General features: G+C 38.3%; 1 protein-coding gene across 1 annotated transcript; it reads left to right on the top strand.

The window, feature by feature from the left end:
• The first annotated feature begins 490 nt into the window (after positions 1-490).
• On the top strand, positions 491-26,610 carry LOC140166300 (ATP-dependent RNA helicase DDX24-like). The gene is made up of 16 exons (XM_072189717.1): positions 491-847; positions 5,562-6,009; positions 7,298-7,452; positions 7,699-7,864; positions 8,229-8,503; positions 9,831-9,941; positions 10,414-10,535; positions 11,565-11,686; positions 16,004-16,122; positions 17,505-17,674; positions 18,198-18,309; positions 19,250-19,367; positions 20,319-20,490; positions 22,091-22,155; positions 25,021-25,122; positions 25,427-26,610. The coding sequence occupies exons 1-16, from the start codon at positions 524-526 to the stop codon at positions 25,576-25,578; spliced, it is 2,733 nt and encodes a 910-aa protein (XP_072045818.1). The 5' UTR covers positions 491-523; the 3' UTR covers positions 25,579-26,610.
• Positions 26,611-27,034: the final 424 nt, after the last annotated feature.

The raw sequence follows: 27,034 nt of genomic DNA, 5'->3' as shown, positions 1-27,034 counted from the left end.
CCCTGTAAGTTGTCTTCCCCCGCCCCCAAAAAAAAAAAGTCCTGACTATGCTTCTGTGCATGAGTGCCTGTGTGTTTTTGTCTCCCAACATAATTTTTTGATATTTAAAACTACCCTTCGCATATAGCCAGGGATTAAGACTTTCAAACTGGGTAAAATTTTACTAAAATGGTAAAAAATGGGCTAAAAAGTAGTCCTTCTAGACAGACTATATAATATATATCCTCAGGAATTTTATTGGGGAACGAGGGGGGGAGTGAACTTCAGGGTGGGGGTGTGGCAAAATCAACAAATTTTGCACAAAATTGCAGCAAAAAAGTGGACATTTTCGTAATTTTGAGTTTTTACTGGGGGATAGAGTTCTGACTGGGGACATTATCCCCATTCCCCCGGGGCCGGCGCCGCCACTGGATAGGAAAATTTGTTAGGGATTTCACTGCGTACGGTGCAGGGCATTTTTAAAACTTTTTTTAAAAACCAAACAACAACTGGATGGCAACACTCTCACGTGGTAATATCCAAAATGGCGGCGCCCATGAGAAAATCAAAGTCGCTCACGAAGAGCAAAAAAAGAGGAAATACCAGGAACAAGAAACACAATTTTAAACCAACTGATAGTGTAAATGAAGCCGCAGACGATTCTTTTCGAGACTCGGCTATTGGCATTAAAGTTAAAGGGGCATGGAAGTCAGTGGACGTTAATGTTAATTTGTTTTCACCCGACGAGCTCAACGAATTCGACGGAGTTGAGGAATTGACGGATTACGAGTTGGTACAAGGACAAGGTTTTACAGCAGCAGAGGATGAAACCTGTACAAGTGCAGCTATTGTCAGCCCTGATTTAAATGTAAGTACCTGGATATTATCCGAAATCCCGTTTTTAACGCCCAGGGGCCAGGGCAGGCCACTACTTTTTGTGTTACCGTTGTTAGTGTTAAACTTTTAGTACCGGTATTAGCTTAACATTTTTAAAACGTTTTTTGCCCAGTTTTTTGGGGCTCGTGAACTTCCAACTAGTTGATTGAGAAATCAGCTTGTCAAAATATTGAAGAAATGTTCTGTAAAATTTAGAAAATTTAGTCTGATGCGATTATTCCTTTATTTTATACCGAAGCTGACGTTACAATCGTCAGCCTAAATAAGATGCCCATCTCGCGCACCGGTCGCCATTTTAGAATTTAATTATAAAAAATTAATAAATAAATGTAGATATTTATATAGCGCTTTATGCCGTAAACAGCCTCAAAGCAAAGCGCTTTACAATTATTCCGCCGTTATTAGAATATGTCGGAACCACGTTTGCAGCCTACAATTGGCGCAGGGTTCATCAGTATCAACGACTGTGACTACCCCTAACAGCTTCCCATTACACCTGGGTGGGGTGAGGCAAGCGAGGCAAAGTGCCTTGCCCAGGGTGCAACACGGTGGTGGGGACTCGAACCAACACACGTCGAGCAAGCTCTCAGTTTATGAGTCCAAGGCTGTAACCACTGAGCCACCGTGTCCTCAATTATCTGCATTTAAGTTTAAATAGATCGAGTTAGAAAGTAGAAACAGTTCCAAAGCTTACAAGGTCAAGTCAAAATGACAAAAGATTAAATTTCATCGTAACCCAGAAGAGGTCAGATGATTGGCATGTGTTCGCTGCAAATTTTGATGACTTTTTGGTGTGTTTGAAAGTGGCGATTTCGAACTAATTTTTATCGGAAATTTGTCTCCAAATATCTATTAAACTAAGCCAAGGGAGTTTAGCGGCGAGGTAAATTGAGCACACAGTGAATAAATGTATTTTTTGTACCGTGCCGTACATGTTTGGCTTGATTAGATTGGATGGGTACCTTGCGCAAAAAATGAGTGAACTGGGCATTTTGTATCTAGTACGAGTTTGGCGACTTTTGTCAATGAGTGATTATAGTAAACATGTTTAATGGGCATGGTGTGCGTCTACTATAATCAAATTAAGTAATTCTTGGCCAAACTGGAACATGCGCGCAGCGCGTTGCGTCCATATACAGGACCCATCACAGCACTGAGACGGCTCTTGCCCGGGTTCACAATGATTTTTCCCATGCCCTGGACAGTCAACAGGCTGTTCTCCTCATTATGCTCGACCTCTCTGCAGCGTTCGACACTGTCGATCGTAAAATTCTGCTGCAGAGGGTCGCTGATGAGTTTGGTATCACTGGTGTTGCACAACAGTGGCTCTCATCCTATCTCGAGAATAGATCTTGCCGTGTTGCTGTAAGCGGTGCATATTCAAATGACATCTTGCTTCAGCATGGCCTACCTCAAGGGTCGGTTATTGGACCACTTGGGTTTGTTCTATACACTCACAATGTTGGCCGCATCATTCGCCATCACCATCTGATGTACCATGTTTATGCTGACGATATACAAATATATTTACCCGTTGATCCTACAATTCCTGGTAATATTTCATGTGCTATTTTAAGATTTCTCAATGTGTTAGGGATATTAACGCATGGATGATAACAAACAAACTTAAGTTAAATCCCGATAAAACAGAGTTTTTTGTTACAAAATGTATGTCATCTTCTCATCATAAATCCCGTTGCAGGATGTCACCTTCAATATTGGTGATGATATCATTCCTCAATCATCCAATGTGCGAAACTTGGGTTTTATTTTTGATAACCAATTGAATATGGACAAACATATAACTAACCTGAGCCAAACCATAAACTGGCAAATACGCAATCTGTACAGAATCCGGAAGTATATCGATCAAGACACCTGTACCAATATTGTCAGAGCCATGATTTTATCCCGCCTGGACTACTGTAATGTTTTGTTCAACAATATTGCGCAAAAGGATATTGATCGATTACAACGGCTCCAGAATAAATGTGCCCGCTTAGTCTTCTTGTCGCCGAGACGCACTTCCATCAGTCCCCTGTTGAAAGAACTCCATTGGCTTCAGTATAAAGGAACGCATTACTTTCAAAACTCTGCTTTATATATACAAGTCACTGAATGGGCTGTGTCCCCGTATATCGATGAGTGCCTTACTGTTAAACGTCCTCATGAGGGCTCAGTCACCACACGTTCGGACCACGGTCTCAATCTTCGTGTACCAAGGACGAACAAGGGTGCCGGGGACAGGGCCTTTTCAGTGGTTGCTCCTTACAAATGGAACTCAATCCCCCTAAATATCCGCAGTGCCCAAACTGTCACCGGTTCAAATCCCTGCTGAAAACATACCTTTTCTCATGATGTTGCTTTTGTTTGTTTTGTTTTGTTTTATGTGTTTGCGCTTTGTATCCTCTGGCATTAGGCGCATTATAAATGCCGTGTTACTTACTTACTATGTAGTGTACTAAGCGTGTACGCAGTGTAAGGCGCGTGTATACTTTCTTCTGTACCGCGCTATATTTGTGTGTGTTTATCGCGGAGCCACTAGCGTTCACAGTGTTCCAGTTTGGCCAAGAATTACTTCTCAACGACCTGAAATAGGATAAACTGGATTGCCGCCGTAATTTCCATCTAAATATAATGGTGTACAAAAGCCTTTGTAACTTACTCCCATCTCCAGGGGCAGATTTAGAGGGGGGCGTGCCCCCTCTATTTTTTGCAGAGCGGCGCCTGACTTAATGTATTTTTGCAGAGCGGCGCCTGACTTTGTGTGGGCGCCGAGTCGTTGCGGCGGTGGCTCAGTGCCCCCTCTATTGAAAATTCCTGGATCCGCCCCTGATCTCCCCTGTGCAATATATTCCACACAGTTGCTTCTAGTCACAATCATCTGACTAGAGCAGGGTCACAAGGTAATCTGGTCATCCCACCTAGTATGAGCGAGTCGGCTAAGCAAAAATTCACATCCAGAGGCGTGGTCTCTTTTAATTCATTGCCAACCCAGGTTAAAGTTCCATTACCTCCTACACTAGGCAGTTTCAAAGCGATGTGCAATTTAATTATTTAATTATTCAGGTTGTTGCATAATGGTCGGCTGCAGTGCGGACTCTGTCTGCGGGCTGTTTTAGAAACCTGCTGACATTGCCGCACTGCAGCCGGCCAGCACAGATGCGCTTCCTTTGTGTGTTCATAAATGTATTTGTTAAGGTTGGTCTGAACCCTGGAATTATGGAAACTTTTGGGCCTCATAAATTGTTGGTCTAAAGTTTATAAAAGTATACATATTTAGAATGGCAAAGACTTGATAAGTTCATCTGTGAGGTCAAATTTAGGCCAAAAGGCTCATTTTTGGCCCAAAATCCCAATAAACTGTTTTTTGGTCCACTTCTTTTTCGTGCATCCTACCAAAAAAATTCTTGGGCCAAAAATTTTTTTAAATTAATTTTTAAAAACTAGATAAAAATTTCTAGGAGCCGTTTTTTTATTTTTTTGATATTTGACCAACTTCACCAAAAATATTTGAAATTTGGGCGAAAATCTGGCTTTTTTATGATATTTTTGAAAATTCTGCATTTTTTGACCATTTTTGGTGCAAATTTCGAAAGTTGGTCGAAATTCGAAAAAATGGCTCCTAGATATTTTTATCTAGTTTTTAAAAATTAATAAAAAAAAAATTTTGGCCCAAGAATTTTTTTATTAGGATGCACGAAAAAGAAGTGGGCCAAAAAAAACCAGTTGTACCGGTACATGAAGTTAGACATTCAAATTATTTTAGGAACCCAATTAAAACTTTAAAAATATGTTTAAGGTTGGGAAAATGTAACTGACACTTGATGTTAAAGATTTTCAAAACTGCAATAATTTATTACAAACATAGCAAAACATGGTATAAAATGTAACTTATATCTGTTGACTTACTTTGGAATGGAATTTCACATGTATTCCAGCTTTCATTTCATAATTTTATGAGCTTATGTAAAATACATTTTTCCTTGGATTTTAACCAAAATATTATGGAAATGTCAAATTTTTTATTATAAATCAAAAGGTTTAAGCCTTGAAACATTATTTTACTGGAATTTAAGTTGCTTCTATGCATGATTTCAGTGAACAGAAACATATTTAAGTGGTTTGAAATTTTGACCCTAAAAATCAAAAGTTACACCCTTTACTGTGAAAATGACCATGGTATCAAAAATGTCCACACATTTCAAAACCTTCAGCAATCTCTTCCAAGATTCCACCATTTTAATGTTGCATCTGGCAATGTATTTAGCCCATGACTACTATCAGCCCAAGCTTTAATGGGTGCTACATGTATGTCCGGTAGTAGTGCTGTTGAAGAGACTGCCATGTGCTCTGGTATGCATATAATGCATGATGTAATCTGTCATTTATGTCATTCTGCCTCGAAACATACCTTATACAAAAAATTCCATCCACTGACATCGAATGACTTGATGCATTAAAACTATTATTTCTTGTAAAAAGAAGAAAGTGAGCATATAAATTCCATTCAGTGCAAGTGTTTTGCATTAGTACACAGTCCATCTGAAATGGGCTTTGGATCCAGCAGTGTTACATGAAACAAATAAAAATTGTTTCAATTCAGTAGATAAAGGCCACCAAAGTCAAAATTTGGTGGAATTTCAATGATAAATATTTCAGTCTACTTTATAATTCTGTTGCAGAAAAAAGGTCAGAAGCGGAAACACAAAGATGAAGCTCCGAGCATGCCAAAGAAGACCAAACAGAACATAGGAGATGATGGAGACTCTGAAGTGACTGGGGTTTTTACTGTACCTGGAGAAGTAGTACTTGGAAGTAGAACTGTAGAGGATGATAGTGATAATGGTGAATTTGATGAAGAGGTGGAGGAGGATCAAGTTACAAGAACTAGCAAATCTAAAAGGAAGGAAGAAAAGGACAAGAAATCCAAACTTGCTAAAGGAAAGAAAGTTGTTGGTTCAGATTCAGTTGATGATATGGGTAGGGATGTCAAAGGGACTCAGAAGAGCAAGCAGAGACTTTCCAAGCAGGAAATGCAACAACAGAGACAGCTGAAGCAAGATCAGAAAAATCAAAAGGAAGGTGTAGGGAGTTATACCAAAGGTGTCAATGTACCACAAAGAAAACAAGGTAAACTCAATTTCTTTATCATATTTCAGGGAGGGTGGCACTCATCTTAAATTTGGTAGGGCACCGAACTTTGGGGACGGAAAACTGGAGGTCTAGCAAACTAGAGGTCTAGCAAACTAGAATGAATTGGGCTAAAAAAATCCTATCTATCATATTCATATCTGGTGCTTTCTTTAGAAAGAATGTTTGGTGGCAATGCAATGCATATGCTTTTGTACCTTAAGGATAGACGAGGTATTGCTGGTCGAAGCAACCTAAAAATCGATTTTCATTATCGAGATCAATATATTATTGAAAATCAACACCTTGATGTTTTGTGAAAGTTCATTCTACAAATCGTATACTTTGCAAACTTGCATAATTTATTGTTGTTAATGAGTTATGTATGTTTTACAAAAGTGTTGTTGTTTCAGCCCTCTTTACAACGTAACTCAAGAACCGCAACACCTATAAAAGTATATCTGTGATATTTTAATTCTTCTACTCGCTCGCTATGAATTGAGCAATGCAGTTTTTGCCAAAGCTCACTACCAATTCGTAAGATGCTGTGAACTACCAAATCGCAACAGTTTAAAATAATTAATAACCTTAAGGGAGGGCGAGTTAGCGCAGCGGTAGTTCCCTCGCTTTGCACCACTGAGGTCCCGGGTTCAAGCCCCGGCGTGGCCCAAGGACTCATGTGCACTTGGTTTATCCCGATTCCATGCTCGCTCTCGCAGGTTTTCTCCGGGATCTCCGGTTTCCTCCTGTATATCGCAAAAATCAGTGATTAGTTGTTTGGTTATCAAAAACTTCCTTCACCCAATGGAATTTGGGGAGCTGCACAGATAATTGGTGGATGTTACAATCTAAATGCGGATAGGTGTGCGCTGTTCGGCAGCAACCTAGTTGATGCGATCTGATTGTGATGATTCATCATTGCAGCGAAATTACAGCGCTTTGAGTCCTCTAAGATCTGGAGAAAGGCGCTTTATAAATCCAAAATTTATTATTATTATTTATTATTAAGCATGCAGCACTGCTACATTTGTAAATGTATAGTGAGACTGGTCCAGTGTCCAGTACTGTCCTACAAAGTAGAGGTCCCCTAGACCTTTGCCCTTCAATTTGCCCATAAGGGGATAGGATCACACCCATCTTCTTTTCAAGAAAGGAACACAGATAAGTGTAGTTCCAATTTGACTGTTTCATGTAGACTAGTACTTGTACAATGGACAAACTTGTAGCAAGCAATATCATATTATCACTTTAGCTTATGTGCAACAATTATGTCCTTTTCACAAAACAGCTCTAGATATGTCAGCATGGGAACCTCTAGCTGTACCTAAGCCAGTGTTACAAGCCTTACAAGACATGGGTTTCACCAAACCATCTCCTATCCAGTCCGCTTGTATACCAGCAGCCATCAAACAACGCAAGGATATCATGGGTGCAGCTGAAACTGTGAGTATTTGGTGTATTTTAGGGTTGCTAGGAATACGCAAATGGTCATGTTTTTTAAACTGTGACCCTAAAAAAGGTGGTGCTGTCACATTTTGCTAAATCATTTTGCCATTCCTCAAACAGCACTATTAGCACTAAAACAGCTGATTTTTGTGGATCCCGTCAAATTATTGTGTAGTTGTACAATATGGGGCAGATGAGAATGATTACCAATTTTTCAATAACCATGATTTTATTCCATTTCAGGGAAGTGGTAAAACTCTTGCATTTGGGATACCAATCATTCACCACATTCTGAGACTGAAGGAGCAGAAACAGAAGCAGCAAGATCAAGAAACATCTGATGAAGAAGATGATATAACGAAAGATGATGAAGATGCAGAAGAGCCAACTGAAGATGCAGAGGATTCAGGTACAAGTTGAAATATTCAAATGAAAATTTGATGTATTCTTATTTCTTCCTCCCTCCTTCCTTCAAAGAGTACCATATTCTCTTTGATAAGCGCCCCCAATCTTTTTTCAAAGAAAAAGTGATAAAAATATCCATAGCATATAGCATGATAAGTAAGCTTAAACTGGCATGTCATGATCGCAAAATTGCATGGACAAATCTATTCTAACTTACACTTCCATCCAATTCACCCAAAACAATATCATTATGTTCATTGTGATATGTTAGATAACCAATATTCTTTGTGAGCTTTTCAACATGCCTAAATGAGTGAACCCCTTCCCTTTATTAAACACAATCAACAATTTCCAATTTTGTTTTGCAGATAATTTATCAAATTCATCAGAGGAAGACGGTGATGATGGTGAAAGTGATGGTGAAGAACAGGAGGAAGAGGAAGATGATGATGAAGAAAATGAGGAGGAGGAAGAAATGGACGGCAGTGAAGATGATCTGGAAGGGGAAAAGTACTTTGAGCAAAAAGGAAGTGTGCAGAAATCATCAGGAGATTTATTAGCACTGGTAATGGCTCCCACACGAGAATTGGCTGTGCAAGTGAAGAATCATCTCGTAGCTGCTGCAAAATATACCAATATCAAAGTAAGTACCGTATTTCGTCAAATAGTCGCCCCCCCCCCTCAAATAAACGCCCCACCACTTTTTTCAACCAAGATGTTTCAAAAATGCCGATATTTCCATGCCATCTTATGTAGTAAGCTTATCAAGTTCCCCATATGGTCAATAATAGCGTCAATAATTGGTGAAAATCTGGATTGGAAACCCGGAAGTGAGCCAGAAGTCAGTGTTTCTAGTTCATATTTCATCATTTTAGCATTTTTTATCATTCTAAAATTGACCTTGAATAAATGCCCCCCCCTTGGGAAAATGTAACGCCCGGGGTGTTTATTTGACTAAATACGGTATTGTAGAGAATAGTAAATGAAGAGTTCAGGTGTAAAAGGTGGTACACTAATCAAAGAAATTAAAGGATCAGATGAATTATTAGCATTTTTCAAAAATAACATTAATCCTCATTGAAGAGATTCATCAGGATTGTCTATATAAACTATTACTAAAGTTCTCATAACAAATCTAGGTACTCACAATTATAGGCAAACTATCTAATTCTTGATCATGAGAACCAACCTGGGTACGCACAGATTTTGTGTCAAGCATACTAAGCAAAGCCACATATGCATGCTTACGGCGCAAGCACATCTTTTGAAAATTGACCAATCACGATCTTAGGTCACGCGATTGTGTTGTTCCACGATAAGTACACTGACGCAACAGTACGCAGAAGGTATATCCTCTCATGATCGAGAATTAGATATTTTACCTATAGTAGTGATGTTTCGCAACCTTACTGGCTGGTTGCTTCTTCTTGCTGTCTTAGCTGTTGTGTTGCCAGTTGATTTTTCTTGGATAAGCTGATTAGCTGATTGTATTCTTCATCAGGAAAGTGATAAGTTCCCAAGATGAATAAGGAAGTCAATCTGGATCAGGAGGTGTAACGAGCAAGCTATGAACAATGTAGGGCGCGCAACTTATTTTCTCAGTCACGCATACAATCAGCTTATCCAAGAAAAATCAACTGGCAACACTACACTTTGGGATTTCTTTTGTGTATTCCAATTTTGTGTTTAACCATCATTTAATTGCCAGTGACTAATAGCAATCATGAACAAGGAGGTATTTGTGCAAATTCAAGGTCTTGGCTAGGATTTGACGGTTTGGGTGTGTAGATTCAAAAACTAAAAATTAAAGCTTTATGTACAAAGTATAGGCCATGTGGGAAAAAACTGGGTGTGTATTTACAAATTTAGGTGTGTAAAACACTGCCTACACGGCTGGCTGCATAAGCCATTGTGCACATTATATAATTCTAATCTTGAATTGACTACATTTTAATCGCCATTGATTACAGATAGCAGTTGTGGTAGGTGGTATTTCAGCTGAGAAGCAACAAAGATTACTGAAGAAGAAACCAGAGATAGTTGTCGGGACACCAGGCAGATTATGGGAGCTCTTTCTTGAAGTAAGCGTGCTATTATACTAGCACCACCTCCGAGGATAAGGACATAATTATCTGCGCATTCTGCACTTACTTGACACTGTTGGTCAGGCTCTTCATACCTTGTGGCCCACAGAGTGTCAGAATGCCAAAGTAATAAGCAGTCCAATTAACATTAAGCCCTTTTCTTGGGCTTCGGTAGTACTGATTACTGCTAACATGCCCTTACTGGCACACCTAGTTTTGTTTTATATCATAGTGATTTTGTGGGTAAAACTTGTGTTGATACCTCTGTAATTGTAGGAGTAAAATTGGTTTGTTGATAACAAAATTATCTGAAATTTGTAAAAATTACAATCTTACATGAAGAAAACAACATACTTCACAAAACAAACTTAAAGTGATTGATTGATGAATTGATTGATTGATTGATGAGTTTTTAATTGTTAGGGCAGTTCACTGTCACTGATTGATTGATTGACTGATTGATTTTCAGAGGGAGCCTCACCTGAGCAATAATCTAGCCCACATCCGTTATTTGGTGATTGATGAAGCAGATAGGATGGTTGAGAGAGGTCACTACATGGAGTTGGCTAACATCATGGATCTACTCAATGGGTAGGTAGAATAGAATGCTTGTGTAATCTTTTTATAATAGGCTTTATCCAAAGAGATTAAATTCAAAGAGTACTGACTCAAAATTGCCTTGTGTAAAACCGCCATATTGGTTTGTCACTCATAGAAGGTAAGTTATTCAGCAAAAGCCTCAAAATCAAATGATAATCTGAGCGTGAGCATTGCAGAGATTTGGTGGGCGCATGGTGAATTTATCCGGAGGTGTATTATGTGCCCTTGCAAACATGGCAGAGTTGATACTCTTTGGTTACACCTCATTGGTTTTATCCTAAAAGGAATTTTATTTTATTGGGTAACTCTCATAATACTGTATATTTCTTATGTACTTTGATCGTCCTGTAGGGTGTTTGTTTATCCAAAAGAGATTAAGATTTAAATAAGACTCTGAATAACCTTGGTGTAATGCTAAGCCATATTGGATTGTCAAGCAGGGGATTATAGATCACTCTGTCTCTGTGATATTTGCTTGCATTTGTGACCATATTCACCAAATCTTCCCTCTCCCTTGAAAGTCATATTTTCCCCTTTTGCCCTTCTCTGGAATACATTCAGAAACCTGTGTGCTATGGAACAAAAACTACAGGCACTAGAGTGCATGATGAAATGTTTACACATCTAGGCTCACATGCTCAAGCAAACTACCATCCAATAATTGGACAAGGAGTACAAACCAGAGGCACTAATCCTGCTGTGAGTGAGCATTGCGCTATTCCAGTAGAAATCCATACACCCCCTAGATGTAGCTTTCATATTTGGCGCTCTCGTAGGAAAGGGCTATTCCAGTTGAAACCCATACACCCCCTATGGAAGACATAACCTTAATCTTCCACACCGGGAGTGTTGATTTCAAATGGAGTCACTTAGGTAACCTGATTTGAAATTCACACTCCCTGTGTGGAAGTTAAATAAGATTATGTCTTCCACAGGGAATGTATGAATTTCAACTGGATTAGCCTATTTGATCTATTTCATTATTTTTATTCATTTTGTTGACGTTCGTACCTATTACAGATCTCATATGCAAAAGAAGCGTCAGAATTTCATCTTCTCTGCCACGTTGACAATGGTTCATATTGGACCCAGGACACAGAAGCCTACCAATAAACCAAAAGAAAAGGATAAAACGAAGTTGGGTAAGAAGATACTTGTAAACTTCCATTATTTCTACCAAGCAATTGCTGCTGAGATACACTTGCTTTAGGCATCAGAACCAAATTTTTTTGATCTTTGGCTCAACCATTGATGCTGCTTCAATGCTTATTATTAATGAGCTGATAACTAATTAATCAGAATTAATGCAAAGTTTATAGTGTTCATTATATCACTCATACATAAATTCCAGACAGTTCATTGGTTGATTACCATTTATCATTTTTACTATCACCCTCTCCGTGCGCCTGCGCCAAGCCGTGCGCTGACTCTTGGACTCGCCGATTTAGATATGGGGTGGACCCCAAAATGTGAAGTATATCACGGTAAAACATGGTGTTATGTTGATGAAAAAATGTATTTCCTACCTTAAATAGTATTTTAGTAATAGAATTTATGCATGAGTGATATAAAACAAATATTAACTGTCTTAAATTTGTGTAATGGTCGAAATATAATCACTCGGTGAAAGATGTATTGTTAGGGTTGGGCAAATCACCATACTTTTTTTGAAACGAGTGTTTTCTATGGCCAAATTTAGTGTAGAATCCAAATCTGCTAACCGTTTTTACGTATGATGACGTTTGATACCACTAAAGTTCAAAAATTCAAAATGGCCGCCAAAATCACATTTTTAAGCACTAAATCGCTTATTTTCATACTTTACCAACCTGTGACATGTCTTTTCATAGGTTATCAGGGTCAAGAAACACATTTTATCACTTTTAACATCAATTTCTGTACATGAAGGGTGTTAAGTGGTAAATATTTTAAAAAACACCCCAAAATACCAAAATGTTGTTTTTCCAACATTTTTACACCATTAATATACCTTGTATGATTTTGTACTGTCCAATATTTAGCTGATTACATTACAAGTCAGCCCCAGAGATTTATCTGGTATTATTGTCCAAACAGCCAATATTATTTTTGGTCAAGATTGGGAAGAAATAAGTGAAAAGGAGGAGTGGGATAGTGAAGATGATGAAACATAAGAAGACGATACAGCAAAGCGTCGGAAATCTGCTAAGGACTTAACTTATGTCTTTCCAAGTCGCAGAACTGTGAATCGATATCTAAAGGATGCTTCCTGCTGAACACTTTAAGAGTGATGATGATGTAATTACTGTAGGTCTTGACGACACAACCAAAGCAGGCAGGGCATCAAAATAATGTATGGTGTGAAAGCTGATCACATTACCATATCAGGTCCTAACATGTCTCGAAAGACCATGACAACAGTCTACAGAAAATATCAGTCACTCAGGAGCTGATGGTGCTGTTGCATAATGATCTAAAACTGAACTGCCTTGCAGCGCTGGCTGACTGTGACATTGGCGACATAAAATGCTCAATAGACTTTTGGATGTCAGATCGTGCAGGCGATTGTTCCAAGCTCTTGCAAAATCTCGGGTGACTAAAGAGAAAATCCTCAAATGCAGTGCACACACTATACTAGGCGCGACTCACGTAGCTGACAAAGTCTAAGAACATTGAACAGAAATTCGGCGTTCAAAAAACTGTTAAATGTGACAGCTGGTGAGAAGGTCTTCACATCACCAGGATCAAGTGTCCACACCTCATTGCAATATCAAAGCTACTTTCTCCTAGCCATGCTGCACACTCCATATCACTGTATAACGATTATACAATGTAGGGGCCTACATCATGGATGGAGATGGAAGACATCGAACATGCCGGTTTCAAGGGCTTCACTGGTAATAGATTCGGTAGAATTGCAGAGATCGCAAAGCAATATTTCCTGCAAAATAGAGCTAAGCGTGTCATTGGTCTGCCAACGAATGCGTATATGAAGATCATCGTATTCAGCCATTGAGCCACCGCAGGGCAGTTGGAGCAGCCACGCTCTTCCATCGTATGTTTTACAAGGAGGGACCCGAGTTATTATGCCAGCTGATGACAGACATCCATGTCCATGACCCCAGGTTGCAACGGTCTGTGAGATCCCATGACCTAGCAGTGGCAGATAAAACCAGCCATGAAAAGATCATTTCTACCATCTACAGCCCAATTATGGAATTCTCTAACTGCCCAAAATTCCAGCCATTAGATCGAGGACCAGCTTCAGGAGGGAGGTTAAACGCTTTCTGAGTGCTTCCTCGTCAGCAGTTATGCCATGTCGTAAAGAAACAAAAAAAGCTAGTTTTGGCAGTGTCGACGTATATTCAGATTGACTGGTTCTTGTGTTGCGCTGAAATCTACAAAATGTACTCAAAATTGGGAGATGCTTTCATTTTCCCTCTCATGGATCTCTCAATTAGGAATAGATGACAGAGGCAGCAATGTTGATAGAAGTGAGCGTACCTGGTTAGGAGTGCGCAAGTTCTTTGAACGAAAGCTACCTGAGCTTAAGCAAGTCAGAGATGAGTCTATGGATAGTGATGATGGCAAGAGACTGTATGGTGCGGTGCTTGATGAAGTGATTGATACGTTAGAGAGACAGTTATCTGAAATGACATTCTTCCGCAGTGGTGAGGGTATGGATGTAGAGATTGATGAAGACAAGATGGAATTTTCACCTCTTACAAATCTAGGGTGTGAATCAGAATTCGCCAAACTAGATGTAAGCATTGTTGCAAGTGGCGGATCTACATCAGTCCAAACCCATTCACGTAAAAACATCGTAACGACAAATTGGTTACTTTCTGATCCGTCTTTTACGACACTTAGCAATGCTGAAAAACGCAACAAATGGAAATGGGCAAGGACCTCTGACAATGTATCTGATGTAAAGGAGATAGAGTCAAACTACCTTCATACAGTCAAATGACAAAAAGACTGGCTCTCATGAAAAAAGCAGAACTGAAGAAGGAACTGACCAGAACAATGAAACTCCATGATGAATGCAAGGCCCAGCAGGGCCCTGTGACACCAAGCAATGTAGGAATACTTGAGGACCTAACAGAAAAGGAACTACTCAGTGAATTAGGTTATCTGAGGGTAACAGTTGCCCCTGATATTCGTCAGAGGCGAAGAGAAAAAAACGATGGAAAATTCAGAATGGTGAAGTTTTTATGCGATGAACTGAGGCAGTCTATACAAAATGCTGTGAAACCAGAATCTAACTTGGATACTGATATTGATGTTTTATTAAGGAATGTGCTAAAACCCTGAGTTTGGCATGGATTAACAGCCAAATAAGGTATCCACTTTAAAGTAAACTACCATAGTGACACTAGAAAGAACACTGTTACATCACCTTGCTCTGCTGAAAAAGACGATTTTGGCACAATTTGTGCTGAAAATTGGATTAAATTTAATACAAACTCCACATAACTTGTTACAGGTACATCTATTCACTTTTTAAGCTTTATATTTGGGTTTCTTGACACCAAAAACCTATAACAAGACATATTGGATGCCATATAAGTGTAAAATTTACAATTTATTGGCAAAATTATGTAATTTTAGCGGCCATTTTGAATTTTTGAACTTTAGCGGTATCAAACATCATTGGAGGTCAAAAATTTCACCAGATTTGTGTTCTACACAAAATTTCGCCATAGAAACAGTATGTTTTATATTAATATTAATAAAAAAGTTGATGTATGCCCAACCCTAGTATTGTTCCATGGAACAATCCATCTTTCACCTCGTGATTATATTTCGACCATCACACTCATAGACAGTTAATATTTGAATAATATCAATACAGGCAATGGTTCATATGTTATAACAATAGTAAATTAATTGATTTCATGAATAATAACCATTGACCAAGCATCGATGATCGATAGAAATATGGAAGTAATTTGTTTCAATTGCCTTGGAGTGTACATTTTAAAATAAGAACTAAAACTATAATCAAGAACTGAAAGCAAAACATAAGCATTCCTTTTAAGGTTAGCAACTATTTAACTGTTGCGATTTGATAGTTCACAGCATCTTGCGAATTGTAGTGAGCTTTGGCAAAATTGCATTGATCATTTCATAGCGAGTGTGTAGAAGAATTCAAAGATCACAGGTATACTTTTGTAGGTCATGTGGTTCTTGGGTTACATGTATGTTGTAAAGAGGGCTGAAAAAACAACACTTTTGTAAAATGTACGTAACTCATTAACAACAATGAATCAAGCAAGTTTTCAAAATATATGATTTGTAGAATGAACTATTGCAAAACATCAAAGTGATATTTTTCAATAATATATTGATTAAGATAATGAAAATCGGCTGCTTCAACCAACAATACATCGTGTACCCTTAATATTGTGTATGTGTTTTAGTAAAGCACCCTCAAAGTGTTAATTATGCTCATTATACTCTATATTAATGTTAAACAGATACTGTGCTGGCCAAGGTTAGTGTGAGACAAAATGCAAAGGTTGTTGATCTAACCAGCAAAGAAGGGACAGTAGCTACACTACTAGAAGGGAAGATTGTATGTAACCTATCAGAGAAAGTGAGTAGAAATCAAACATTCTTAGTCAGTGGGAGTGGTCTAGTTCGTAGACACATTTCTGATTGGACAATCGCATGATTTGGTGCCGTCTATCAGGCCGTAGACGACCCCACGTCATCATGCGTCTTGATAATCGTAACACGGGTGTAGAGGTGCGCGTATGTATCGCGCTGGATGCGTGACTAGTGCGGAATACGCGAACGCCGCTAATACGGCCACAGAATACGTGAAGTTGTAAACAAGTTTCGTTCATTTTATAATGAGGGAGTTTTTATGACGGTAATTTAGTTTTTGCTTAAAAAATTCGTTTACAGTTATTAAAATAATATTTAACTGACTAAGAATGAGAATAAGCGATAGGAATTTTTATTTTGCCTATCCTCTACCTATGATGAGGCGACAGGCAGGTCCAATATTTTTATCGTAGTGGATACCGGCTGCGCCCGCATCCACTACTCAAAATATTGGACCTGCCTGTCGCTCTATCATAGGTAGAGGATAGGCAAAATAAAAATTCCTATCGCTTATTCTCCAAATAGAAGAAGTAAGATATAGTAATCATACTTGCTAATGAAAGTATAGGTATACACATAATTTCAAGTGAGCTGTATGCATATCAAAGATACATGGTCAGACTTCATAAGTATGGAGTATGGAATTTCTGCAATCTCATTTGTCAAACACCACTTGGCTAAATATTTTTATTACCTGCATACATAACCTACATTAATATACAGGCAGGTAATATTTCACGTATTACCTGCGTATTCCTAACATGTGCGCATCTAGCTGCGTAACATGACTCTCACAATATCCTATGCCTTGCGCTTATACTTATGCGTGACATGGCTACACTATTCAAGCAAGGAAGAAACTGGCATACTTTTCAGTAAGATTAACAAACTTAATTCTTTCAACGAAGTTTACGAACAAGTCAGAAGATAATAGAATTCATGTTCACTGAAGGATAAAATCATTACCCCCTGTTTGTACTTACGAAATACAGGAAAATATCTACGGTCTGGTGCAGTATTCCATTTAGCCTTCTGCTTCATGGAATACGGCACCAGACCATAGATCTTTTTCTGTATTTTGTGAACAAACAGAAGGTAACTAATAGTGCCATGTTTGCCTGTCACTCATGGTGGGCAAAATGGAACCTCCAGATTAGTTCACCATGCACTCTGCAAACTTGGTTCGAAGTGTGTGCTGGTTTGTGGAATATATGTATATGATACAGAAAAATATGATTGGCAAAAGTTGCATAACCTTTAAAATGTGATAATAACTTTCTACTGCTCAGTCTTTGTGAAGGTTTTGATAAATAAGCCCTTCATAGATGTTATCATCAAGTTATGTTTTCCTTTCTGTTTTTATTACAGGATATTTATTTGTACTACTTCTTGCTGCAGTACCCAGGGAGGACATTAGTGTTCACCAATAGTATTGAATGTATTCGTCGCATGATGTCTATCCTCACATTACTCCAGTGTAATCCATTATCCCTTCACTCATCTATGCATCAAAGACAGAGACTCAAAAATCTGGACCGGTAAGATTATTGTCATGTCACCATGAAAGGAGAGCGTTTTAAACAAAAATGTTTTTCCTTTTTTTGTTGAATAAGGTCATCAGGTTTGATGATTAAAAAAGTGAAAAGGTATTTTTGCTGACAAAACCATTTTTTACAGCTTTTTACTCATCACAATAGTGTTTTTAGTTCCAAAAATGCCAAAATTTGACTAATATGAAATCCTTCATGGCATATCATACTAGATAACCACTGAGAGCATAACTTTTTTACTGCGCCGACTTCCGTCACTTATCAGAAAAGTAATTGCTGTTATCTAATCGATAAGTCACTAGCATGCCCTAGCATCAAGTCAGTAGCCGGTTGACGTGAAGGCAACTTTGATGCTACGTCACTATTCATGACTGGTAGCGATTGTGAAAATGCTCCCAGCGTTTGATTACTAGTGATTTATAAATTGCACACTGTGACTGCTTGTGTGATATACCCTTTATGATGGTAGATGATTGAGTAAAATAATTTATGACTTTTTATTTTGTACTAGATTTGCAGCCAATCCAATGGGTTTACTTGTCGCCACCGATGTAGCAGCCAGAGGCCTGGACATTCCTAATGTACAAAATGTTATTCATTATCATGTGCCTAAAACATCAGAGGTGAGCCAAGTGGTAGCTATGTGAGGGGGTGTGGGGAGGGGTGTGTGTACCCATTTTATGCTAGATTTGCAGCCAATCCAATGGGTTTACTTGTGGCTACCGATGTAGCAGCCAGAGGCCTGGACATTCCTAATGTACAAAATGTTATTCATTATCATGTGCCTAAAACATCAGAGGTGAGCCAAGTGGTAGCTATGTGTGTATGTGGGGAGGGGGTGCGTGTACCCATTTGCTGTAAATCATGGACATTTAATGAAAAACACCTCCAACTGCAGATGGTCCTCAGTAATAGGCAATAGACCAGAAATGCCTTAAATTTGTATTTGACGATAAGTGCCCTATTGGATAGTGATGGGCGCATCCAAGGTTGCCCTTTTACTCTTGCATGTCTTATATGTTTATGACAACAAAGATGCGGTTGCTGAATATAACCTGGACAATGCAAATAAAGTAATAATGTATTTAAATTGGGTCCACGTTTCGGGGGTTCAGGACGGTTCATGGTTGGATAGGAAGTTGTCGGGTGTGTGTGGGGGAGGTCCACAGTGTGTCGATTGGAATTGGGTGTGTGTGTGTGTCCTCGGTTAGATATAATTAAATCATATATCGTAAAACCCCGTCTACAAGCATATAGTGCGCTTCTGATGAAAGCTACATTAATCCAGTCGCCATTATGGAGTTTGAGCAAATAAATTACGGATCCAAGCATATACAAACAAGTATTATTTTAAGACCGATCTATTGTATTGGTATATTAACGCTTGCTTCGAATTAATTAAGCTTTTATAAAAACACTATATATGCTTGTAGACGGGGTTTTACGGTACAGAATGAGATCCTCGTTTGCAGGTATTTAAGAACAGGTGGTATATGTGGGCCTTGTACATTTGGTATATAGCAATTTTATAACCATTCATGAATTTTGCCAACATTTTCACAGAGCTATGTTCATCGTAGTGGTCGTACAGCCAGACAGGCAAAAGAAGGGTTGAGTATCATGCTTGTGTCAGCTCAAGAGGTCAAATCATTTAGAAAAGTCTGCAAGGCACTCAATAGAGGTGAGTTTACAAGGTGTTCTCAATGTATGTATATATTTTTGATGTGAGTATCATGCTTGTGTCAGCTCAAGAGGTCAAATCCTTCAGGAAAGTCTGCAAGGCACTCAGTACTAGGTGTTCTCAATGTATGTATATATATTTGGTGGTAGAATAAAATAGAATAGATTTAAAAAAATAGGTTTAGGAGATGCAATCTTGAGGAAAATATTTAATTCTTGATCGTAGTTAATGTGTGCACTGCGGCAAGCGCATTTTTGTGGAATACTATAGTAACACACTTGTGACCTAGCCTAGTGACAGCCATATTTGAAGATTGTGATTGGTCAGTTCTCAAACAGTCACACTTACTCCATAGCACTTCAGTTTTTGTATGCTTGATATAAATATCTGTGTTTACCAAGTGGGCTGAGATGATCGATGTGTAGAAGTACAAAATTCACAAAATATATGCTATAAGTGACAATGCAGTTCCTTGTCAAGTGGTTTATTGAAGAGCCAACTTAACTTCTGTATGGACAAAATCTCCTTTATACACCTCATATATAGATTCCTGTCATCTGATTGGTTAAAAGTGCGGTCATTGAATTAGCTATGTCCTCAAAATGAACTATGCACAGAAACGAACTATTGACTGGTGTGCGTCTATGCACATGCACAATTGCAACATCCACGTTCATTCGGTATATAAAACAAACATTGACTACTTAATATTTCGGGACATGGTTAAAATTATAGGCCCGCGGTGATCTCAAAACCATGCTATTACCTGAGGCGCACCTTGGGCCTATAATTTTAACCATGCCCCTCATAGCAGTCAATATTTGTCGAGTCTTGTGGGTTCCCCCCTGCGCCCACACTATATAAATCACTGGGTATGGATTTTTTCCTACTGGCACATATATATCTACTGACATTTTCTAAAAGTGATTTTACCCATTTATATTTTTCCAGATGACTTGCCCAACTTTCCCACTGAGCTCAAGTTTTATGAAGCTGTGAAAGAAAGAGTAGACCTAGCCAGACAGGTAGATAAGCTGGAGTTGTCGATGACAAAGAAAAAGAAACAGAACCAGTGGTATGAAAATGCTGCTAAAGAGATGGAAGTGGACCTTGATGACTGGATGTATCCTTTGTTGTATGTTGAAAGAACTTCAGTTGCTATCGCTAATTGTATGTTGAAACAATGTCAGTTGCTTGTCATGTTGACTTTCATGTACTATAAGAATTGTTTATGCAATGGATAAAAACTACTCTACTTCTTTGTGGACAAAACTAAACAATTGATGAAGCCATAATGAACAAATTAATGGGGAATAGTGTTCTTGTATATGCTCTCAAATCATCCATGGGCTATTTAGTTTAAATTCATACACCCCCTATAGAAGACATGACCTTAATCTTCCATACAGGGAACAGATTGAATGTTTGATTCCATTTGAAACACCTCTGTGTGGAAGATTAAGGTCATGTCATCCATAGGGGTGTGTGGATTTCAACTGGAATTGCCCAATGATATTTTGACCCACTTATTTCGGGTACACACATAGATGGAGTGTGGTCAGCTTTGTGGAAAAAATAACTAGATGTGTTTATAGAGCTTTGTCAATCTTTATAAATATAAATAATAATTAAATTTTGGATTTATATAGCGCCTTTTTCTAGATCTTGAAGGATTCAAAGCGTTGTAATTTCACTGCCATGGTGAATCATCACAATCAGATCGCATCAACTAGACCAGTTGCAGCCAAACCTGGCGCAGACCTATCCGCACTTAGATTGTAACATCCACCAATTTTCTGTGCAGCTCCCCAAATTACATTGGGTGAAGGAAGTTTTTGATAACCAAACAACTAATCACTGATTTTTGTTTTCTTTTCTTTTCATAGCTGCCCTATGAAGTTAGTTAACTAGTTGTGGTACCTGTTCCACAAGTTATGGCCAGAAGCTGTCTTATGCAGCTTAAACCATAGTACACAAGTAGACTGCTACCCTCAGTCGTCAACCGTCTGGATTGACGACTGAGAAAACTACGTGGAAAAAAAGTGACGGATTTTGCAACAGGATTCCTGTGGCATAGAGCATCTTGCCAGTTGTGTCCAAATTGACCTTTTGACCGAGTTTGTTGTTTTTAGAAGTTTAGTCGCGATCTTGTCACAGCGGTAGCGGTACAACAACGCGGTACAGGCGCCGCTAGTCAGTCGGCCTTCGGCGCACAACCAAAAGTCGCATTGAATTGTTTTCAGAAGTCCGTCATGATATGAGCTGTAAGATAATCAGTCGTCACTACGAAGCATACACAATATGCGAAGTGTAGACGGCTGATTGGAATTAGTCTAGTACACAAGCTTCAGAGAGTTGCATATGTGACTTCTGCTTCCAATTGGGATCCTTATATCTCAGTTTTAGGTTATGAACAAATAGCTGCCCTATATGTGAGGTTGGTAAACTAGTTGTGGTGTTCCACAAGTCATGGACAGAAGCTGTCTTATGCAGCTTAAACCATAGTACACAAGCTTCAGAGAGTTGCATAAGTGACTTCTGCTTCCAGTTGGGATCCTTATATCTCAATTTTAGGTTATGAACAAATAGCTGCCCTATATGTGAGGTTGGTAAACTAGATGTGGTACTGTTCCACAAACTGGACAAAATATGTCATATGTATATTGTGGCATTCCTCGCCAAGATATTCTTGATCTATTTCCCTTAACCCTCTTGCTTCCCAGAATAAATGACATAGGTAGTGATGTAGAGCAAAAACAACATAACAATCAAGTGAAGCACTTAAGAGGTAAGTGAGTGAGTGAGTGAGGAATGTGACCTGCTCCCACTAAATGAGAGTTAAGTTGTCAGGGCACTATTCGCCCTTTGCACGGATCCGCTATCTTACTACCAAAACAATGTTCTCCCTGATAATGCATGCGCAAGAAGTGCATTTTTATTTCTTGCGCTTTTCTAGCAACGCGCCAGAAGCAGGGTCTTAGCTAGAAATTGAGGGTTGCCTGTCATTTGAATAAAATTGCCTGTCCTAATTTTACCTTTAAAAATATTTACCAGACATCTAGCCCATTGGGGGTTCAAAGAGTTCACATATGTGCTGATATGGTCTTGTTCTACAAATTGGGTCTACTAAAAAGGTCAATTAGCTTCTCAAAACATACAATTTATAATATAGCATCTGTCAAAGGCATTAATTTTGCCCGTCCCAGGAGCAAACTGGCCGTCTAAAATGACGGCCAGATGGGTGGCTAGCTAAGACCCTGGCCAGAAGGCTTTTGCAAAGTATATGCTGTAATTAAAGCACAGGTTTGACAGGCGTACGCACACATATCACGTATTTTGCGAGTATAATCTTGTTTTGAGACGACCGTGCAAAGGGCCAATAGAAGATACAGTGTATTAATCCAGTGACTCCCGAGTATTTATTTTTATTTATTTATTCTTTCTTTACTGAGGGTTATACTGCTTCAGTGACAAGCACTGCTTTTCAAGCAGGCCCTCATTGATACATGTTATAATAGCAACAAAATATATTACGATACACAATATTTACAAAGTATCATACAGTATTTACTATGTATTTACAATATATTACAAATAAGTATAATGGTATCATCAACTACAAGATAATTATAAATACCATGATTCAAAATACAGAAATACAATAATTATATTTATATACAAAAATCAAGCATGTAAATGAATAAAATATAGATAAAGACAGGCCTAAATTTCTTTAATTATTGATTGAAATTGCCCTAAAGTCATATTTTCCATCTGAGCTCTTACTGTCGGTGGCAAAGAATTCCATGCATAGGCTGCCCTGACATGAAAAGTACGTTGACCTGAATTTGATTTAAATTTTGGTACAATCAATGTATTAGAAGTATGATTTCTAGTTATATGATTATGGTTATCATGAACAAAATCAAATTGAGAAGATAAGTATGATGGATATTCATTCTTTAAACATTTGAAAACAGTCATTAACCCTAACACTGACCCATGCTTTTTGGTATCGGAAGTCAGAGAAGATCCGAATTTTTCAAGAAGAAGAAGAATTTTGACTTGGCACCCCCGGGATTCGAACCTTTGACCCCTCGCATGCCAAGCGAACGATCGCGGACCGGTAGCTGCTCGGGTTATTGCTGCCCGGCCAGCAATTCCGTGAGCATATCACACTCCGGGTGATTGCGTCATCGCAGACCCTGGGATGCATGCATGTTATGAATTTTTCATCGTGGTATTTTGTGGTTTTTACTGGTGTTAGGGGTAATGGACACTCTAATCTGGAAAAATACATCTTTTTTAACCCTAACACTGACCCATGCTTTTTGGTATCGGAAGTCAGAGAAGATCCGAATTTTTCAAGAAGAAGAAGAATTTTTGACTTGGCACCCCCGGGATTCGAACCTTTGACCCCTCGCATGCCAAGCGAATGATCGCGGACCGGTAGCTGCTCGGGTTATTGCTGCCCGGCCAGCAATTCCGTGAGCATATCACACTTCGGGTGATTGCGTCATCGCAGACCCTGGGATGCATGCATGTTATGAATTTTTCATCGTGGTATTTTGTGGTTTTTACTGGTGTTAGGGGTAATAGAGTATTATGCCATCTTTGATCAAGTTTAACCCACTGCAATGTATTCATTAAATCATTAGTTGGTGTCCTTATATCTGCTGAGAGAATTATTCTAGCTAAATTATTATGAAGTACCTGAAGCCTATTATGGTACTCTACACTAAAATTAGACCAGACCATGCTTCCATAATCAAAGTGGGGAATAACAAGAGCATTGGATAACATTACAGTGGTTTTGTATGGAAGGAAATATTTAATACGTTTTATTATGCCAGTTCTTTTTGAAATAGTTTTACTAACATTATCGACATGAGCTGACCAAGACAGCTTGCTATCAAATTTCACACCTAGATATTTAAACTCATCTACTCTTTCAATATCATTGTTGTTATATATTAAATGTACATTGTTGAACTTTTCAAGCATTTTGTTTGTACCAAAGATCATAAACTTATTCTTTTCAACATGTCAAAAGATGCATATGTGTTAACAGCAGTAACAAATTTTAATAACTAAAGCAAAATATGCATTATGTGTATTTAATAATAGTCCGGATGCCAAACGCAAATTTGCCACAGTAAGCTTACTATGGTTACCCATGTAAGGAAACATACATACAAACTATCATTTTTCTGCATGGATTTTCTATGATAAATAATTTGATACTATTTTGATGAAGATCAGAGTATTTTTCAGGTTTTCACCCCTGTGGAGGTCAAATGGTGACCTTTGACCTTTCTGCTCCAGAAGGGAATGTCACAGATAGGTAAAAGTATCCTTTTTCTGGATCGCCATGACAAGAGGAATAATTTGGAGAACTTTTCAACAGCATTTGTGCAGTTTGAATTTTGACCTCTGTATGAACTTTGACCCGCCATATCTCAAAATGCTCTATGCCGAGGTCCAGTTAACTTATTTTTGAAGAACTGGTTGTCTTGAGAAGCAATATCCATTAAAAAAACAAAACTATGGACACCAATACAACGTCATAACCACTGGCAGACAAACTATAAAAGCTCTGAGTGTACTAAAGCTTGTAAAAAATTTCACCTTTTCTGTATTGTCATTCATGTAGGTGAACTAAAATCTTTACTGAAGAAGAAGATTTTCCCTCGTTGGTCATCCCAGCTGTATCCAACACTTGATGGAGCCTTGGTGCAACCATTTGTATCTTCTGGTAAGAATTGTAGCAGTAAAATAAATAGATTCCGGGCGTTAAATTATACTGGGGTAACGTGTTGAAAATATGGGCTTTCTTCTGATACCAAAGTCTCAGTTTTGATGACGAAAATTGTGTCACACCCCTTACTAGTCCTCCAATGAAACTCATTTTTGCACTGCAACATACTTCCTTGTCTGATATGGAAACGTAATTCATACCAAATACCAACACAATAAAACTAACTTACGGTAGCCTATTCAATCAGTGTCTTTATCATTGAAAGTAAAATGTGTTGTTTTTTCTACTTATATTTTTTTAGATTCTGCTGCTGCAATGAGTTCCTTCAAGACCAAGATTACTAAGGAGAAACAAGAAGACGACACAAGAAAGGAGAAGAAGAAACGAAAATTCCGCAAATTCAAGAGGAACCAAAAATACAAAAAGCAATCCACAGAATCAAGTACAGCCTAAAACACTTAACTGTACAGAACATATTACACATCAAGTGGTTAGTGCAAGAGGTCCTATCTGCTTAGCTGCCCTATAGACATTTCACAATTCCTGCATTCTGTATTGTACACATCTAAACGTAGTGTCACCTGGCAGCTATTGCAGATGGGCCTTACACAAACCCCTCAATATATATATACTAGGCCTACATTACATTGGCCTGGTTCAAATGTTTTGTAACTGCTCATTATAAAGGAGAATGGTTCAAAGATATTGAACTCAAAAGTGACTGACTCAAAATTGTACCATACGTAACGCAATGGTATATCCGCCATTTTGGTTTGTCGCTCAGGGAGCCACCTCCAGCCTTTTATCGGCAAGAGCCCAAAATTTTAAGATCGAATGTTACAAAGGGTTGCGCATGCAGTGCTTAGGCAGAGGGAATGAAAGTTTTAGATTTGCATCCACTGCCTGCATGCTTTGAAACATAGTTTCATTGATTAAAGTTTTTCATTATTTCCACAAAACAAGGCTCTGAAACAAATCTTTCAAGTTTTGGATCGACCAGCTGCTTGTGAATGTTTTATTTATGCAATAATCGGCATATAGGACCTTCCTAGTGCACTTTCAGTTTCCCACACGTTTGAATGGAAATTGTTTTGCAAACTTTCCACATGTTTGGGGAGCACATTTCCTTCAATATTTACTATACATCAAATGTTCACTTCTATATTGTTTGGCAATTATGTCTTTTGCCAATAGTATATCCAAAGTTGTAATTTTCTGTTTTTGATTGCAAAGATAGGATATTTTTATTCCCGATTTGAATTATGCACCCTTCGCATGGGTGCAGAATTCGGCAAAACTTTTGGACACTAAAGTGCATTCGATCCTTTATTTGGTTTCAACCGAGTCTTTAATTAGTAAGCACAATAAGGTTGGTAGCAATTTTTTATACATTTACGACATTTTAAAGAAATTTTTCAAATCTGACCTGCGCAAATCATAAAGTGTGTATATTTCCCATAGACATAGAAAACAGTGTGTGCCAGTCCTTAAAGGTGAACCTCATTGAAAATAAAGTTATATATCAATGGAAAGCTTATGATATCAGGATATTAAAAATAATTTTTCCGATTTTTTCATGGCCAATAAAGCTGAAAAATTAAAAAATGAATGAATTTTTGGTCTTTTTAAAGCGCCCAAAAAGCACCCAAATCAATCGTCTTTGACCTTGAGAATGCTCGTGACGTAAGCTCAGGGTCGCAGTCATGTGATCCTACTCGGAAACATGTAAACAATACTTGCTTCCTGTACTTTGCAAGCTGCCTGGCAAGTCTGATTTTCACAATAAAGCTTGAAATGAGAAGAATCTTCAAGTTGCTGATTCCTTCTATATATATTAGAAATAATAGAATTATTGTCAACACGAAAATGTTCCGTAAATTTTTGACAAAATCAGTCATAACTGGCTGGG

Source organism: Amphiura filiformis, chromosome 12, assembly GCF_039555335.1.
Source record: "Amphiura filiformis chromosome 12, Afil_fr2py, whole genome shotgun sequence".
Taxonomy (NCBI): domain Eukaryota; kingdom Metazoa; phylum Echinodermata; class Ophiuroidea; order Amphilepidida; family Amphiuridae; genus Amphiura; species Amphiura filiformis.
Note: the sequence above shows the minus strand (reverse complement) of the source record. Positions and strands in the feature narration are given on the sequence as shown.

Coding starts and splice junctions, on each gene's coding strand:
- LOC140166300 (XM_072189717.1), top strand. CDS start 524: ATGGCGGCGCCCATGAGAAAATCAAAGTCGCTCACGAAGAGCAAAAAA. Junction 9,942..10,413: donor TATGGGAGCTCTTTCTTGAA/GTAAGCGTGCTA, acceptor ATTGATTTTCAG/AGGGAGCCTCACCTGAGCAA. Junction 25,123..25,426: donor GCAACCATTTGTATCTTCTG/GTAAGAATTGTA, acceptor ATATTTTTTTAG/ATTCTGCTGCTGCAATGAGT.